The 16,575-nt window shown below is 41.4% G+C and overlaps 1 protein-coding gene across 19 annotated transcripts in view; it reads left to right on the top strand.

The window, feature by feature from the left end:
- ADGRL2 (adhesion G protein-coupled receptor L2) overlaps window positions 1-16,575 on the top strand; it is a 191,478-nt gene that overhangs the window by 162,036 nt on the left and 12,867 nt on the right. For 12 of the 19 annotated variants that reach the window (XM_082265137.1, XM_082265141.1, XM_082265136.1 and 9 more), the window contains 4 exons: window positions 625-716; window positions 3,560-3,604; window positions 3,856-3,882; window positions 5,997-6,165. In XM_082265137.1, the coding sequence (XP_082121263.1) occupies window positions 625-716; window positions 3,560-3,604; window positions 3,856-3,882; window positions 5,997-6,165 (333 nt within the window). The remainder of the gene's footprint in view (window positions 1-624; window positions 717-3,559; window positions 3,605-3,855; window positions 3,883-5,996; window positions 6,166-16,575) is intronic. The other 7 variants (XM_082265130.1, XM_082265140.1, XM_082265143.1 and 4 more) reach the window with 1 other exon arrangement.

Genomic DNA, 16,575 nt, shown 5'->3' with positions numbered 1-16,575 from the left:
AGTTTTTTACCCTAATACAGGGCATGCATCAAGGTAAAAAACCTTTAGTGTTTAGAATCACTTTAAAGTGTATGTCCAGATGTTACTTGTTCCTTTAGCAAAAAAAAATTTTTTCTTACTGTCTGTGACATCACCAGGCTTGTAAAATTCTCGCAGGGGCAGCTGCTGGAAGGTAAGTTCCTACTGTAATGGCACACCTCCCAGAACTACATCTCCCAAGAGCCCTTTCCCTACAAGGGTAGGCTCTTGGCTCACAGCGACATCTGTTTTGCTGTGAAAGAAATCAATGTATGCAGTGTGGAGTAGGACTGAAAGGCTTGGAGGATAGGGGAGCTCTCTAGTCCAGCAGGCAGGGCTGACAACATTGATTATGCTTTCTAGACAGCTCTGACAGGAAGTTTGGAGCCTATTGGATTTCTGGCAGAGCAACCGGTATTTTTCTGTACTTGAATAGTCCTTAAGGGATAAAATATTGGTAATCGTGTATTTGCAGAGATGTACTTTAATATTTTGTTTTTGTCTTTGTCCAGAGATTTTTTTTTTTATTTCAGCTGGAATTCATTGGTTTATTTGTATCACCACTGATGTTTAATCGTTTTTTTTTTTTTTTTCTTTCCAATGCAGGTCAACACCATTTTCCTGGTGATCACGCTGTGCAAAATGATGAAGCATTCCAACTCTTTAAAGCCAGATTCCAGTCGTTTGGAAAACATTAAGTAAGTGACCTGCTCCTTCCAATGGATACAGGGTATTCCGCAATAACGGCTGAGCAGTTTATCAGTCAGCAGTAAAGATGTCGCTGTGCGATTAGGCCGGCTACCATCGCACTGCTACTTACACAGTGTCCAGAGATAATGCCTTCGCTGAAATGACGCTCCTAAATTGCGTAAATAAATTAAAGTACTGCATAGCAACAGGGTAATTTCATTTGCATTTAAAGCACAGTTTAAAATGATGTTCTCGTCCACAAGGCTGACATGATTATGTGAGGTTTGTTTTGTTAAATGACTTTGAGATGTAGGGCTTGAAGTACTTCTCGCTTGTAATCCAGCTCTCCTGCGAGAATTGACTCTTTATTACTAATGTTAACTTGCAGATTATCTGTTGTGTGTGACTAATTAAACAAATGTTTGCTTTAATCCCAATGCCACTTCAGATCTACAGAAAGGAAGGTTTTGTACACTAGAGGAGCCTCTTATTTGACAGCTGCTCTTTTATGGTGTGACCTTTAGAAAGTGATGGTTGCATTGCGATAGTTTTGAGGATAAAAATTCCAGGGACTTTCTCTATTTTCACTTTTTTTTTTAGTTGAATAACTGAAGAGTGAGCAAGCAGTGACCAAGATTTACTTTGCAAAACAAAATCACAAAGTTTAAAAATTAAAGGGACTTTCGGACAAATGATTTTCTAGGAAAAACTCTCCCTCTGTTTAGTTGCTGCAGTTATTTGTTAGCATTCTACTCATTAAGTACCACAGACGAGCTGTGTGAAGCCTGAGCCCATGCCCTCAAATCATTAAAGCCCAATTCCAGGAAAAAAAAGTTTTCCAATGTAGTAGGGCTGTGCCTGCACTGCAGGGGTCAACTGCTCCTTTCTTTTGTCTAGGGGAGAGGAGAAAGGAGATTTGCTTATCCTAAACCTTTGATCCTCCCAGCACCAGACTGGTCTGGCAACCCCATGCTCCAGTGGTCTTGAATTGTGGACTATTCCAAGCCAAGGGCAGGCTTCATAGAGCAGGAACCATCCACCACTGGGCTGTGGGGTGAGCGCCATTTTCTGGTTGATGGAAGGATCGGGTGAGTAAAGGCTTTCTCCTCAAACCTAGACGAAATGAGCAGTTGACCCATTCAGTGCAGGCACAACCCCACTGCATGGGCAAACTTTTTTGTTTTTAACGAGAGTTGGGTTTTAAGAAAACTGCTCGGTTAAGAGAGTTCTATAGTATTTATGGCTGGAGCTCCCCTGACAGATGGTTATTCTGACATTTCAGGCAAAGGCTCAGACTTCACATGACCCTTATGTCTGCTGCAGAATTAAGATTTCACCAGTCATTCTTGTTCAAGTCATACTGGTACCGAATATATTGTAGCATTTAGGCAAGATAGCTATTATGTAATCAGAAGTTGCATCACTAGGTGAGTTTGGGTTAAAAGCACACACAAAACAAAACTGCCATTTTGAAGTCATGGGGTTACAGGGGTGTTAGATCACCAGGTGAGCATCCTTTATTTCCTATATTTCCCAGTAAGAAGCATTCCCCATAGCAGTTTATGCCTTCACCCACTAGACTGCAACAGAGGTGCCTCTCTGCAAGCACTGTAGCAAATAGGTTTAGTGCCATACTTGTTAAACATTATAGGGGAATTCCTCAGGAGGTATTGATGCAATTATTTTCTCTGACATAATCACAACCATGAGGTAGAGGTGGGAATTGTGGTGCTGATATATTGCTCCAATACAATTACTTGCTAAATGATTTGGCTTACTAGCTCTCATGCAAAGGTATCTGATGTAGATGGAGCTTGCCTTTAAAATGGCATGTTAGTGCTATACTTAAAAGCCAATGCCTAGATCAGCCTTTGTCAACCACTTCAACACAGAGGAACCCTTGAAATAAGGGAACCCCTGCTAAAAATGACTATATCTCGAACTCCTACATTAGTGTGATGGTCCGTGGGAAGAATTCTCCTTACGCTTGTGGTCATTGAGAAGAATTTACCCCTTTACAGATAGCTAAAAAGATCAATGGTGTCAGTGAGAACTTATCGGAGAGACAGAAGTTGCTGATTGCTTAAGGAACCCCTAGCAACGGCTGGAGGAACCCTATAGTTCAATGGAAGTTTGGTTGAGAAACTCTGGCCTAGATAAAGGACATTGCAGCACTTTCCTAAGGTGGCATGTTGCACCTGAAACACTTGATCAAACGCATCTTGGTTTCATGGAATCTCATGACGCACCAATGGATTAGGGCCAAATTGGATTATCAGTAAGGTAGCAGCTTTTGTCCCCCAACTCATTGATTGACATTGATGGTGTAATGGCAAACCCAATCATATACCAACTGCCTACAAGAACATTTTCCCTTGTGAATTGGCAGCCATGTGCACAGCTTTGACCAATTGTACTATCAAACCCCTCAGCTTATGCAGGAGCATGTAAATGGGCCCACTGGATGTCCAGAAGACCTTAGGCCTCTGCTTAGTTTGCCTGGAGGTTTATCTAGTTTTGAGGGTATACAGCACCCAATGACAAAGTGAATAGCAGATGGAAAAAGGGTAGGTTAGCATTCAGTGAGAGGCAGAAGATAATGCAGCACTTCTAAATGGCACTAGTATCCTATCCTGATATCTACTAAAGAGAGACTCTTGTGGGAAGTGGGCTGTCATAGCCTTTAGTAGCACAGGGGAATGTGGACATAGCAGTTAGTGCAGTTCTTTGACTAATGTGCTTCTCCAGTGCATGTTGCATGTTAGGAGAGCTTTTTTGTTTTAGCATCTATCTTTATCTTTCCCTTCTTCTTTTTTTTTTTTTTTTTCTACCTCTGTCTTATCCACTCCAGTAATTATCGTGTATGTGACGGCTACTATAATACGGACTTACCTGGGTAAGGTGAATCCTTACATTAACAGTTGTAGCATGACCTTTTCTTTAATTGGATAGACACAATCCCTTTTACAAAACCTCCCCTGATAAAAATTATCATTTGAACAATGCCTTTTATATATTTTTTTTTTTCTTCCTCCCTAATTCTGCCTTGTGTATATAAAAAATAAAAAAAAAAAATGCTCCATTCTTTCTGCTCCACTTCTGTCTCTAACAATCTGATTTCTCTCCTCTGCTTGTAATGCTCTCTAGATATGAAGATAATAAGCCTTTTATCAAGTAAGAGACCATTAGCTAGATGTGGAATGCCCTAACTCAAATCTTCCTTGTCCTCCATTCGATTTTCCTCTGCTCATTTTTTTAGTTGGGTCACACATGGCAATTTTTTGCCCCTCCTTGCTGGTTTTATTTCTTACTTCCCATTCATCATGGACTTCCTTTTTTTATTTTCTCTTCTATTCTTTTCTTTCTCATTTGTGTTGTCAGGATGTGCCTCATTGCTTATGCAGTATATTTTTTAATATTCATTTCAGCTTTTTGTGATGAGACATCATATATTGAGAAGTGATTTTGATTCTAGATTTGTTGCGTTGAGCTGTGAATCCTCAGGAATTCCCTTTTTGACCAATTTTTTTTAAATGTCGGGAGCCCAGAAAAATATTATTTTACTAACCTAAAAAAATGGCACTTGATTTATAGCAAAAAAAAAAGCTGCTTAATAACATTCATGTGTGATCTGTGCAAAAACATCAGGGGTGCTGGAAATAAAACTATTGGATTAAAAACCATTCTGGTCTATTTGTGTATAGTGAAGAGTTGGGTTGCTTTTGCTTCTTTTTGGAGGATTGTGATGGTGTAGATGGAAAATAGCGAGACCAGTTATCTCACATTACTCATTTGCCAATCGGGTATAATAATTAAATGTAAAACTTGTCACTGAATTCAAAAGGAAAATATAATGGTGTGGTCACATTTTATTGTGAATTTGGTTTGTCTAAAGGTTGTTCTTTTTATCTTTGATTTAAGTTAAATCTTTGTTTTACAAATATTGTTTCTTAATTTAGGATGCACCTATGATTTTTTTTCTTTTTAAGTCAAATATTTAAGAGCCCTAAGCATAGAATATTGTGGGAGGAGGTGTAGTCATTTTTCTAACTACAGCTGGGTGCATTAATGCACTGGATGCCTTTGCTGCCATGGTGCTTTTGCTGGGCATCACGTGCTTCCTGTGTTTTTAAGGAGGGGTGGGCTCCCTCCAGGCACACCTATCTTTAACCTATCCATTCTTATATATGCTCCTACTATGGAGGCTCTGGAAATTTAGACTTAAGGCCGATATATATATATATATATATATATATATATATATATATATATATATATATATATATATATATATATATATATATGATTTTTACTCTCAGCCAGGGTCAGTTTAGTTGTTTTGCAGGCTGGCTAAGTGTGCTAGGAAATCTTTTGTTTGTTTTTGTGCAGTAATTTTTCTGACTTGTCCAGTTGCGTGTGTGTAAGCTTAAGCTATTGAGCACTGTAAAAAATTATATTTTTTTCTTATAGGCCTAGGTTAAAAATACTGATTTATTGTTTTTATACAATACTATTTTTTTTTTATTTTTTTTTTTAAGTCTTGGACATTATAAAGAAAGCATAGACAAAGCTCTATAAATTTGACTTGAAACATGTCTTCTGTAAAAACAACTATGCATTTATAGGTTCTTATTGTGTTATCAAGCAACCAATTATTTGGCAACTGGTTTTCAATTGCAGATTTCAAAATGAAAGAACTAATATTATTGGTTGCTAGTTATTTTAATCAGTCGCTGAAGATGCCGGTGGTTTGAGTGTTTGTGTATGTATAAAATATGAATACCTCAAATACAGAAAAAAAACCAATAAAGCAGATGGATAGGTATAGTTTTGAATGTTAATAAGTAGCATTTTTTTATCTAAATCAATGTTTATTGGTATCATATCTTCTCCTTTTTAAGTTTCTCCTTACCTTGATTTGCTATTCTAAAAACCATGGATATACCATAAAATGTTCACTCCATATATGCAAGCTGTTTGGCATTGATCAAGCTGTTTGTATTGGCGCCTTTGTATGCTGTGAACTTGCTAACAATGACAGCAAATGCAGTTTAGTCATGTATATGGATACATATTTTAATGTTTGAGCCAATGTCAGCTTTGAGCAGTATAGTCTTTCAAGGATGAAGCTCATGTCATTGAGAAATCAAGTAGCCTTTATTGTCTTTATGAACAGACTCTTCCAATGCCAAAGCCTGAATAGAAATCATAATCACAATCGCCTCTGTTCATTGTTTGAGATTAAGTTTTACGTTCATAACCATTGACGTAGTCCTATCTGTTTTCAGGTCCTGGGTTCTTGGGGCGTTTGCACTCCTGTGTCTGTTGGGACTGACGTGGTCTTTTGGTCTGTTGTACATCAACGAGGAGACTATTGTAATGACGTACCTCTTCACAGTGTTCAATGCCTTCCAAGGAATGTTTATCTTCATCTTCCACTGTGGCCTTCAAAAGAAAGTAAGTTTGGGATGAGTGATCTGTACATATGGCAACAGAGCTCCGCATGTGACCTTGACAGACACAAACCTTATTAGTGAATGAATGAAACTATTTAAAATGGTCTATTCGTGATTTAAAAAAAAAAACCTTTGTAAATCTGTTAATATCCTATTTACTCTTATAATTGTTTCCTTCCTTCCTTATGGTCCTTTCTTTGGGCAGCCTTATCCACCATTAGAATGGACTGGAATGTGGTAGGACTGTAGAGAAAGTTCTAACCTAATTTCTGCCTCAGTCCCTTATAAGAACACACTTACCAAAATAGAGTAACCAATATGTACAGTGCGAACTGTAATTATGTGCAAGCCATCAAACTGAACTACCTTTATCCTGGTTTAACGTGTTACTAAACCCCCAACAGTAAAATCAGTCTGTATATGCAGTAAGGCATGCTTGGTATACTCACTGTGGAACCTAAGGGGTTAATCCTCTGCATTGTGTAAAAAGACAGTTTGATCCTGCCTTCTCTGATCCTCCCTGTCTTCCAGAGTCCTCAAACCATCTCTGGATAGTACAGAGGCTAGGGGACAAGCTGCACATGCTCAGTTTGGTGTGTATTGCTAAGAGTTTTTGTTTTTTTCTCTTGGGAGAGTGCATGTGATCAGCACATGGCCAATCAGACAGAGGGTCAGGGATTCTGCAGCCTCATAGGACAATCATGGGAGAATGAAAACTCTGCCTTCAAGCTTTAAGGATTTCTGATTAGAAAAAGATATTTAGCATTTTATAATTACTAAAACTATTGCATTTCCATGTACTGTGGGAGACCAGATATAGTGAATGCAGGTTCCTGGGTTTAGCAACACTTTAAGTATCAAAGTAATCACTCATCAACCAACTCAATGAAAGATTACCTAAAGGTTAAGTCCACCTTTAGGGGAAAAAAAATGCACATATAGTGTATTTGCAGGAAAAAGCATGTTTTTTTTTTTTTCTATGGAAGCCTGCATAGCATTGCACCCACAATCAATGGATTGCAGGTGCAGTGCCTGACTCCTTCAGATTAATTCCTCTAGCTTTCTGTCCGTACAGAGATGCAGACCTTCAGTTGGAGAGCTGGAGGAAGTGTTGACAGACTTTAATGGCACTTTTCCACTGCAAGTACTGGCTCGGCTCTACTCGGCCCTGCTTGGCCCGGTTTGCTTTTCCACTGCTGTTACCGCATGGTACGGTGTTGGAACGGTTCGGTACGGTTTGGTTTGGTATGGTTTGCTTTTCCACTAAAGTAGTACTAAAGTTAAGTGGGTGGGATAACAACGATTCTCTGACCAATCAGTGGCTAGTAGTGACTGCATGCTAAGGATTGTGGGATATGGTACCGGTATGGTACCTCTTGGAACCACAATCGAGGTGGTACTGTTTTAGAGAGCCATACCATTCGGTTCCATGTAGTGGAAAAGTGCCTCCGTACCGTACCGAACTGTTCCTACACTGTACCATGGGGTACCAGCAGTGGAAAAGCACAAAAGTGAGCCGAACCGTTCGGTTCCATGCAGTGGAAAAGCACCATAAGTGTGATGACTACTGAACTCCTGTTCCATTGATAACTACACGTCCGTCTTCTGCAATGGCAGACGGGACTTGTAGTCCATTGATTCACAGATCTCTGAGAATACGAGTGTAAAATGGTGCAAAAGGTGGAGTTAGCCTTTAAATCAGGGGCTTCTGCGTTGAAGTGGATGTTACATGGTTCCATTGAAGTCGATGGTTTAAACCAGGGATATGCAAACCGTGGCCCTCCAGATGTTGCAGAACTACAAGTCCCATGAAGCAAAGCAAGACTCTGACAGCCACAAGCATGACACCCAGAGGCAAAGGCATGATGGGACTCGTAGTTTTGCAACAGCTGGAGGGCCACAGTTTGCATATCCCTGGTTTAAACAAAGACCTCTTCTTTATAGCACTTAAATGTGGGGACTGTGCCTTCCCTCTTCTTTATAGCACGTAAATGTGGGGACCGTGCCTTCCCTCTTCTTGCACTTGGTCATCTGTGTCTTTCTTCCCTTTCCACATAGCCAAGTGTCCACTTCCTTCCAGCAAGCCATGGAATCCTCCTCGCTTTTTGCTGTCCATGCATTCCCCACTTGTGATGTAACCCAGCTAAGCTCAGTTAGTATTTATATAATGGAAGCCTAAACTCCTTTTTATTGAAACTATTTAACCCCCTAAATTGAATTAACTGCTGTTCCTGTAATCATTCACAAAAATTACAGAACATGCATGGTCTCCAGCCATAAAAATGCTCATCTAATCTTGAGGTTTTACATGGAAGGTTGAGGTTTGCATACACGTTTAGCCATTAATCTCTGTATCCATACAGCTGTATATTTCTAGATCCACAAACTATTTGACAATGTGGTTTTTTACTGATGGTAACCGCTGTTTGTTATTTTTTAATCCTAATCTGAGTTTAAATTACTCAGGCTTCCTGTAGGTTTACTCTAAATTGTATGGAGGGTCTGAGAAAGGTTGAAGAAAATTGTCTTCTCCTATTCTCTCCATTATAATAGAAACTGCTACAAATCCTATAGGTACATCGCTGTATATACCTTGAAAATAGATCACATACATAAATCATGACCTCTTAGGAACTCAGTATTCCTAGGACTTAATGTTACTCTGGCAACCAATGTTAACAGTCTAGTTTTTCCGGAGATTTTCTCATATCCAACAGAAGATGTCTTTTGCAGTATAAAAGTTTCACATATCACCCTGTCCTTGTCTGCATATTTTATCTGGCCTCCTTTTTTTTTTTTTTTTATTCCATTATTACTAGCCCGTCATCAAATTGAACAGTGAAATAGAATTGTGAAAGTGAAAACTATTATGTTTCTGACTTGACAAGATGATAGCGTTGAGTCTCTATCCGCTCTGAGCAAGCTGTAATTTACCAGTAATGACAGAGGGATGTGCACTACAGACAGATAATGTACATTTATAGCAATATAGGTATGTTGGGAGCTGGTCCCGGCGATGGGGGTTATTTGGACAAAATACCTTTTTGATTGGTATTGTCCTAGTTCCGTGATGTTTTAGAAGCAGTTAATATCCATTATGCTTCTGCCTCAAATTCTGTAAGAGAGAAAAGAGAAAGCTTTTCTTTTTAATATCACTTGGAGTGTCCCACAATTCCTTTATGGATGGTGAAAAAGACTACAGTGACTTGAGAAATGGCTGCGGTAGCTTGTGCATATAGATGGTGTTTTGAAGTCCTAGCAGGCAGTGCACCTTGTGTACTCTGAGGAATTTTAAGTGGAATTATGGGTAGAATAAAAAATGGCATCTATGATGCAGTCTGTCGCATTAACACAACAGTCATTGTTTTTCGGATTCTCTTCTGACCCTGCCAGTAGATCTTTTATTTGCAGCTTCCTTCAACAGGCCAAGCTGTGCGGAAAAATTGTGTTACAGGGGTTTACCGTATACTATTTAACACATCCTATACTACAGGATGAAACCGCTACAGAAGTGACAGTGTTGTCACATTAATATAGGAAGTAGAAGTATACCCGCTCTACTGGCAGGGTGGGAATACTTGGGGTGGTAGGGTGGAATCTACTACAGTGGGGAAAACCTCTGTTATTGCTAGTGACAGACTGTATTATGTCATTTTGTATTTTCTCAATAGTCACACATTTTAAGTTATTATATTGGGATAAAGATATAATGCCTTGGGGTTAATTTTGACCATACCTCTGGGGATCGTTGGCCAACCACATGTGTTTACTGTTCCCGTAAAAGCAGACACCAGGGGGTAGGTCAGAGAGATTGATTGAAAACTGGGCTTGATTAATATCCGAAGTATATGGGTACAATGGTACATAAGTATACTGTCAATGGGTGGGGGGTTGGAGTTGAGTAAGGGAGAAGGGGAAGTAAATTTTAGGCCTTTTTTTTTTTTTTATGGCTATCCTATGCCCCATGAAGCTAAACTCCAACAGTTGGGTCAACTGTTTTACCTACCAAAAAGTTAGTAAATCTATTCAGCCGCTCTAGTGATCCAGATGCCCCCCATGACTGCATAGCCCAGTTCTAGATCCAGGCTTTTTTTAAGGAGTATTGCTTGGTGCAGTGTACGTCTAAAGCCTGCAGAATGGAATATGAAGCCCTTTGATATGTCAGAACCCCACCCATCAGAAGCATATGGGTACAGTGGTACATAAATATACTGTTAATTGGGTGGGGGGGTTGGAGTTGGATAAGAGAGAAGGAGAGTAAATATTTCAGGCCTTTTTTTTTTTTTTTTATGGCTTTCTTATGCCTCCTGAAGCTAAACTCCAACAGTTGGGTCAACTATTTTACCTACCAAAAAGTTAGTAAATCTCTTCAGCTACTCTTGTGATCCAGATGCCCACCATGACTGCATAGCCAAGTTCTAGATCCAGGCTTTTTTTAAGGAGTATTGCTGGTGCAGTGTACGTCTAAAGCCCGCTGAATGGAATATGAAGCCCTTTGATAGGTCAGTACCCCACCCATCAGAAACATATGGGTACAATGGTACATAAATATACTGTTAATTGGGTGGGGGGGTTGGAGTTGTATAAGAGAGAAGGAGAGTAAATTTCAGGCTTTTTTTTTTATGGCTTTCTTATGCCTCCTGAAGCTAAACTCCAACAGTTGGGTCAACTATTTTACCTACCAAAAAGTTAGTAAATCTCTTCAGCTACTCTTGTGATCCAGATGCCCACCATGACTGCATAGCCCAGTTCAAGATCCAGGCTTTTTTTTAAGGAGTATTGCTTGGTGCAGTGTACTTCTAGCCTGCTGAATGGAACATAAAGCCCTTGGATAGGTCAGTACCCCATCCACTCTGTTCTCTCCTTCTGTAAGCATTTCCACTTTTTAGACAGAACTTACTGGCTTCTAGTGAGTCAATTCAGGTTTTTATAATAATTATATCCACTAGTATGCTTTGTTCCTTTTTTAGGTTAAATATTTGTGCCTGTGTGTTTGGCTGCTGCTATGAAGGCTTTCAATATTCAATTAGATTACGGTGTTTTTGAGGCAAAGGGCATGAACATGACGTATCGGAGCATTATTGCTAAAACAAAAAAGGTAAAAGTGGCTGTTGTATTCAGTAACTTCAGCATAAACTAATTAAAATAAGCAAAATATCCTGGTTTCTAAATAAAGTAGGTATTCTTTAAAAATAACTGACGGCTTTTGACTCTTTGGTGAAATTATACAAAGGGTCCCCTATTCCGGTTCTGCCTGAAAGCAACACCAGGTTTGTTTTTCAGCTGCTGGTAATGAACCATTTCTTTGCTGCCCAGAGTAATTACAAGTCATCATCAAAAACACCCATGTGTTTTTGTCCCTTATTATGTCCCTGTGTCCTGAGCATGCAACTGCAGTGTATTGAGAGGCTTTCAATCTAGCAGTAATAAAGCATTGGAATTGAGAACTGGTCATGTTTCTTACCCGAAGGCCCATATTACTCATCTTCAATATTCCTTGAAACTGTGCTGGGCTTTCCTTCAGTATGTTTAATATAGTGAGGGATGCTGCACGACCACGCAACATAAGGAAATACTGCATTCTTATGGTATCTGGCTACATATTACTGATACTACAAGACAGCACAGCTAGTCACCAGGTACATGCTGGTTATTCCAGCCACTGCTCAGGGAGCCTGGAAAGTTGGGATCTATATCTGTAGGAAAAGGGGTCACGCTGCTTGGCCACTTCTTATATGGAGGGACATTGCTCCAAAAATAATGGGTAGTAAACCTGCTGCACATGAATTTGTAAATCAACAGACTTGTGTCTTTTTCTTTTAGATGTAATGGTGCTCTTGTAGAGATGTGCTCTATGAATAGAGGAGCAGCCTGATAGATGGGAGAGCTGCTATAAAAATTTCTACTTCTAGTAGAACAGAGAAGCTGGATATGGCTACATTCACACAGACAGCGAATCAGTCAATTCTTGCCGACGTTCTAAATGCTGCATGCATGCACTGTGTGTGAACAGCAGCAGCTGTTAGATTTGTACTCTACAATTCAATGGCCGGTGCTGTCACTGTTTGCATGGAACAGTTCATATGAGCAGTTACACACAAATGGATTATCCAACCAACCCTGAGAGCAGACAGTGTGTGTCCAGGCATTGCCTTTCTCGTGAGTTTTTGGCCACACACAAACTGGCTGAAGCTTGTTTGTATGCAGCCATATCAATGTTGCTGCATCCAGAGGTGGCATTTAGCTGCTGCCCACGTGAATGTATCCTAAGGCTTATAAGTAGTGGTGCTAGAAAGGGGTGTGCAAATGGCAGCTTCAACTTTAGCGCACAGGTGCTATAACTCAATGATTGTAAGGCTTGAGGTTTCCTTTTGTAAGCAATAAGATGAACCAGAATAAGTGCGTTCACCTCCAAAATCTGAGAATTTTTTACCAAATGTTTTATTTTATAGTACAAATCTGGCCACACTCCAGACATGCAAATATGTGCGTGTTCTTAACAGACTGTCAAAGAGGCTTGAAACCAGCTCCCACTGACCTCTGTACCTGCAGGCACTGTGAAGCAATTCATCCTAAGTTGTTTAATACTAAGAGCAATCTCTCAGCAACTCTACTCCCCACTCCCATCAGTGACTGACTCAGCAGCATTCCATCTCTAATATGAACACAGAAAGAAGGAGAGAGCAGACTGTTGAGACCTGACTTAAAATGGAACTAAACTGTATTTGACCAATACAAACCTAAATTTCTGTTTAATTTGTTTTTATTATTCAAAGCAAACGCGTCCATCCATCCATACATGTCTCCATGCTTTATTTTGTTAAAAAATTGCTTTGAAAACCACCCTTTAGCATTTCTAGCCACAGCCATCTTGAGTAAGGGCAGATAATTCATATAGCATTTACTTCCCGGAATCCATCTGCCCTGAGAGAACCCTGGCATAGGCCGGAAACCAGGAATCAACTGTAGAGTTGTACATAAATGGTAAAAATAACATCCGTTCCTGTCTATTTTCTAGCTAACAGCGTAAGGATAAAAAAAATAGTTATTAGTATATGCAGATCGCTCATCTTATGAGGGTTATTATACACTTACCTATTTCAATACCCTGACAGTCCAATACTAATGGTCCATGATCACCTCAATTAAAGTGATTGTAAAGTCTAGTTTTAAAATAAATAAAATAACATGTTATTCTTACCTCCTCTGTGCAGTTAGTTTTGCACAGGGCAACCCGGAACCTCCTCTTCTCGGGCCCCTCTTCTGTGTTCTTGGCCCCTCCCTCCTATCGAGTGCCTCCACAGCAAGCAGCTTACTATGGGAGCACCTGAGCCGAGCTGCAGCTCCATGTGTACATTCAGCCACAGAGCTGCCATTCAGCCCTGCCCCCTCTCTCCCGATTGGCTGACTGACTTTGACAGTCGCGGGAGCTCAGTCAATCAGGAGGGGAGAGTCCCAGGGCGGCCGAGGGATTCATTGACATCGCTGGACAGAGAAGGGACACAGGAAGGTATTAGGGGTGCTGGGGGGGGGGGGGGGGGCTGCTACACACAGAAGGTTTTTTTTATCTTGATGCATAGAATGCATTAAGATAAATAAAACCTTCTGACTTTACAACTGGTTTAAAGGTACATTTGTTAAATCTTCCTCAATAATTGCTTGGGAAAAAGATTTTGAGATGGGGTATTCTATTGAACATTGGAGGAGAGCCCTGAGTGCCACCTGTTCTTCCACCAAAAGTGCAAATTTCTGGGAACTATATCAAAAATTGTGGTATCTGACACCTTGCCGGCTATCCAATACATATCCAGATCTTTCTTCCATTTGTTGGAGGCTATGCAGATCAACAGAAACATTAATACATCTCTTGTGGTCCTGCCAAAAATTATTTCTCTATCGCTCATTGACAGACGTAGTCTTCTTGATTCTCAAGAGCTGGGTTATGTTGTCTCCGCAGGAGTAGGACTAGGCAGAATGACAAAACGTTCTGGCTCCACCCTAGGGGGCAGTCCCTGAGGGTATATCCTCCCTCTCTCTGCTACAGGGAATCAGTTTTTTTTCTGTCTAGTCAGGAGTAAGGACCTAAGTTCCTTGCTGGGATCTTTTGGTCCTGGCAAGACTTTTTTTCTTTAAGAAAAAGACATTTTTTAGGTAGTTTTCTCCAGTGTTTTTTTCCTGTGAGATCTTCAAGCAAAAATGCCGGACTGGGCGACACTTGTGGTCACCCCAGCCGGCCTACGAGCGCGTGCAGACCAGGCATTGCGCTTGGTCGGCCGCGACATATTCAAGTAAGTATGCGGGGCCGGGCGACGGGCTGGATGTGAGATCCAGTGGTCACCCCGGTCTCTGCCTAAAAGCGCGTGCAGACCAGTGCGCTGAGTCGGCCGCGACGGAGTCCCAGTAAAGGGGCTGACTTTGCGAGTTAAAAGCTCGCTTGGACGCCGGGACCAGAGAGTCGAGGCGTCCACAAACCCCCACCTCGGTGGAGAGGGTATTATGAAGAGAGGGTGCCTGTCGGTTCGGTATGGTGAGTAAAACGTTCCCTTTTTTCCTCATTTATGAGGCAGTATATATTATGGGCCCCTCCATACATGGTCAGTATATATCTGACACTTACAAGTCCCCCTTGTAATACAGCATGTGTTTGTGGGAAGTGGACTTGGTTCAAGAGCTAACACTCTACCCAGCAGACTGTAACATTACAGCAAACATAGGAGGTATAATCCTACCTTATGTGCAGTGTATCTCTGTAGATCCATATGTCACCTCTCAGCAGAGTGCAGGTGGATGTGCTGGGAAGACGATATCGGCGGTCCGCCGCCATTTTGCCGTAGACCGAATGCATGTATGTCCTCAGGTCACGCCGGCCGCCATGTTTTTGGAGTCTTATGTCTCTTCTATGGGGGCGGCCATGTTTTGTGAGCCCAGCTTCCTCGTGGAGGGCTGGGAACGCCGGAAGGCGTACACAGGGGGCGGAGCCACGCCTTCTGCCCGGGAAAAAGCAAACAGCTCCTTCCAGTCTGTGTAAGACAGACGCTGGCTGCAGTTTGTTGGAAACTGCACTGCATCGGTTGGTGAGCCTTGGGGGTCCCTCTCTCTCTCTCTCTCTCTGGGATCGAGAAGCAGGTACTCTGAGGGGCGCTATTGCGCTAGGGGGAGACACACAAAAAAAAAAAAAAAAAGAAGTTTTTTGTTTATTGCTGGCAAAAGTGTCCTGTATTAACATGGACCCTGCCACTCATGTATCTCCTCCGGATCCCCTCGAGGGGTCTGCGGGATCCTCCAGCACCCCATTGACAATTGAATCTTTGTCAGCCATTATGGAAACTTTTGTGTCCCGGGTGGAAGTGGCTTGTCAGGGACAGGGCGCAAGAAAGCGACCCCCGCCTAACCCCTTATTATCTGAAACCTCGGATTCAGACTCTGAGCCTATTTCTGCAGTTGCAGGTACTTCATCTGGTATTGGTGTCTCGGGTCCTGTCTCTTCAGACAGTGAGGAGGATGTTTCGGCATCAGCCATAGCCCGAGAGGAAGCGTTGGTAAACGCACTCATTGTATCTGTTCAAGAGACTTTAAGGTTACAGGGTATTCCATCAGAAATAGCTGAAACTGAGATCCCTTTTGGGACTAAAAAGCGCATCAAAGTGGCAAAGGTTTTTCCATTGCCCAAATGTTTTGGCAATCCAATCGATGAAGAATGGCGTCTGCCAAAACGCACTTTTAATATTTCCAAACGCATTGACAGGCGTTATCCGTTTGAGGAAACCCTTATTAAGAAATGGACAGAACCACCTGTGGTGGATTCACCAATTGCTAGATTGAATAAAGCCACGGTTATTCCTTTGGAAGACGCTCCGTCTTTTAAAGATCCAGTGGATCGCAAGATAGAAGCTATGTCTCGCACCATGTTTTCCTTGATTGGATCAGCTTTCAGGCCAATAATTGCTATTGGTCTGGTTTCGCAGGCTGTAACTGAATGGACTAAGTGGTTACGCCGGGACTTAGAAGAAGTCCCTCAGGCGGTATCAGATTTGTTGGAACAAATGATACAGGGGTTACAGTTTGTATGTGATGCGGCGTTAGACGCCACTCCATTAATGGCGCGAGCATCAGTCTCAGCAGTGGTTCTCAGGCGTACACTGTGGCTAAAAGGTTGGATAGCCGACCAAGGTTCCAAAAAAGCATTGGCTAATATCCCCTTTTCAGGAGAACGTCTATTTGGAGCCAACTTAGATGAGATCATTAAGGATCTCACCGGTGGAAAAAGCACCTTTTTACCGCAAAATTTTAAAGGTAGAGGAACTCGTCAAAGACGAGGGCCTTCTTTTTCTGCTCACAAGAGGTTTTTTCGTCCAGCGGGTGAAAAAACTAAGTCCTCCAAGCCTCCTGCAGGAGGCATCAGGGGTCGTTG

The sequence above is a fragment of the Pelophylax lessonae genome (genome assembly GCF_965119305.1).
Source record: "Pelophylax lessonae genome assembly, chromosome: 8".
NCBI classification, from domain to species: Eukaryota; Metazoa; Chordata; class Amphibia; order Anura; family Ranidae; genus Pelophylax; species Pelophylax lessonae.
The sequence above is the reverse complement of the archived record's forward strand: the minus strand, read 5'-3'. Positions and strand labels throughout refer to the sequence as shown.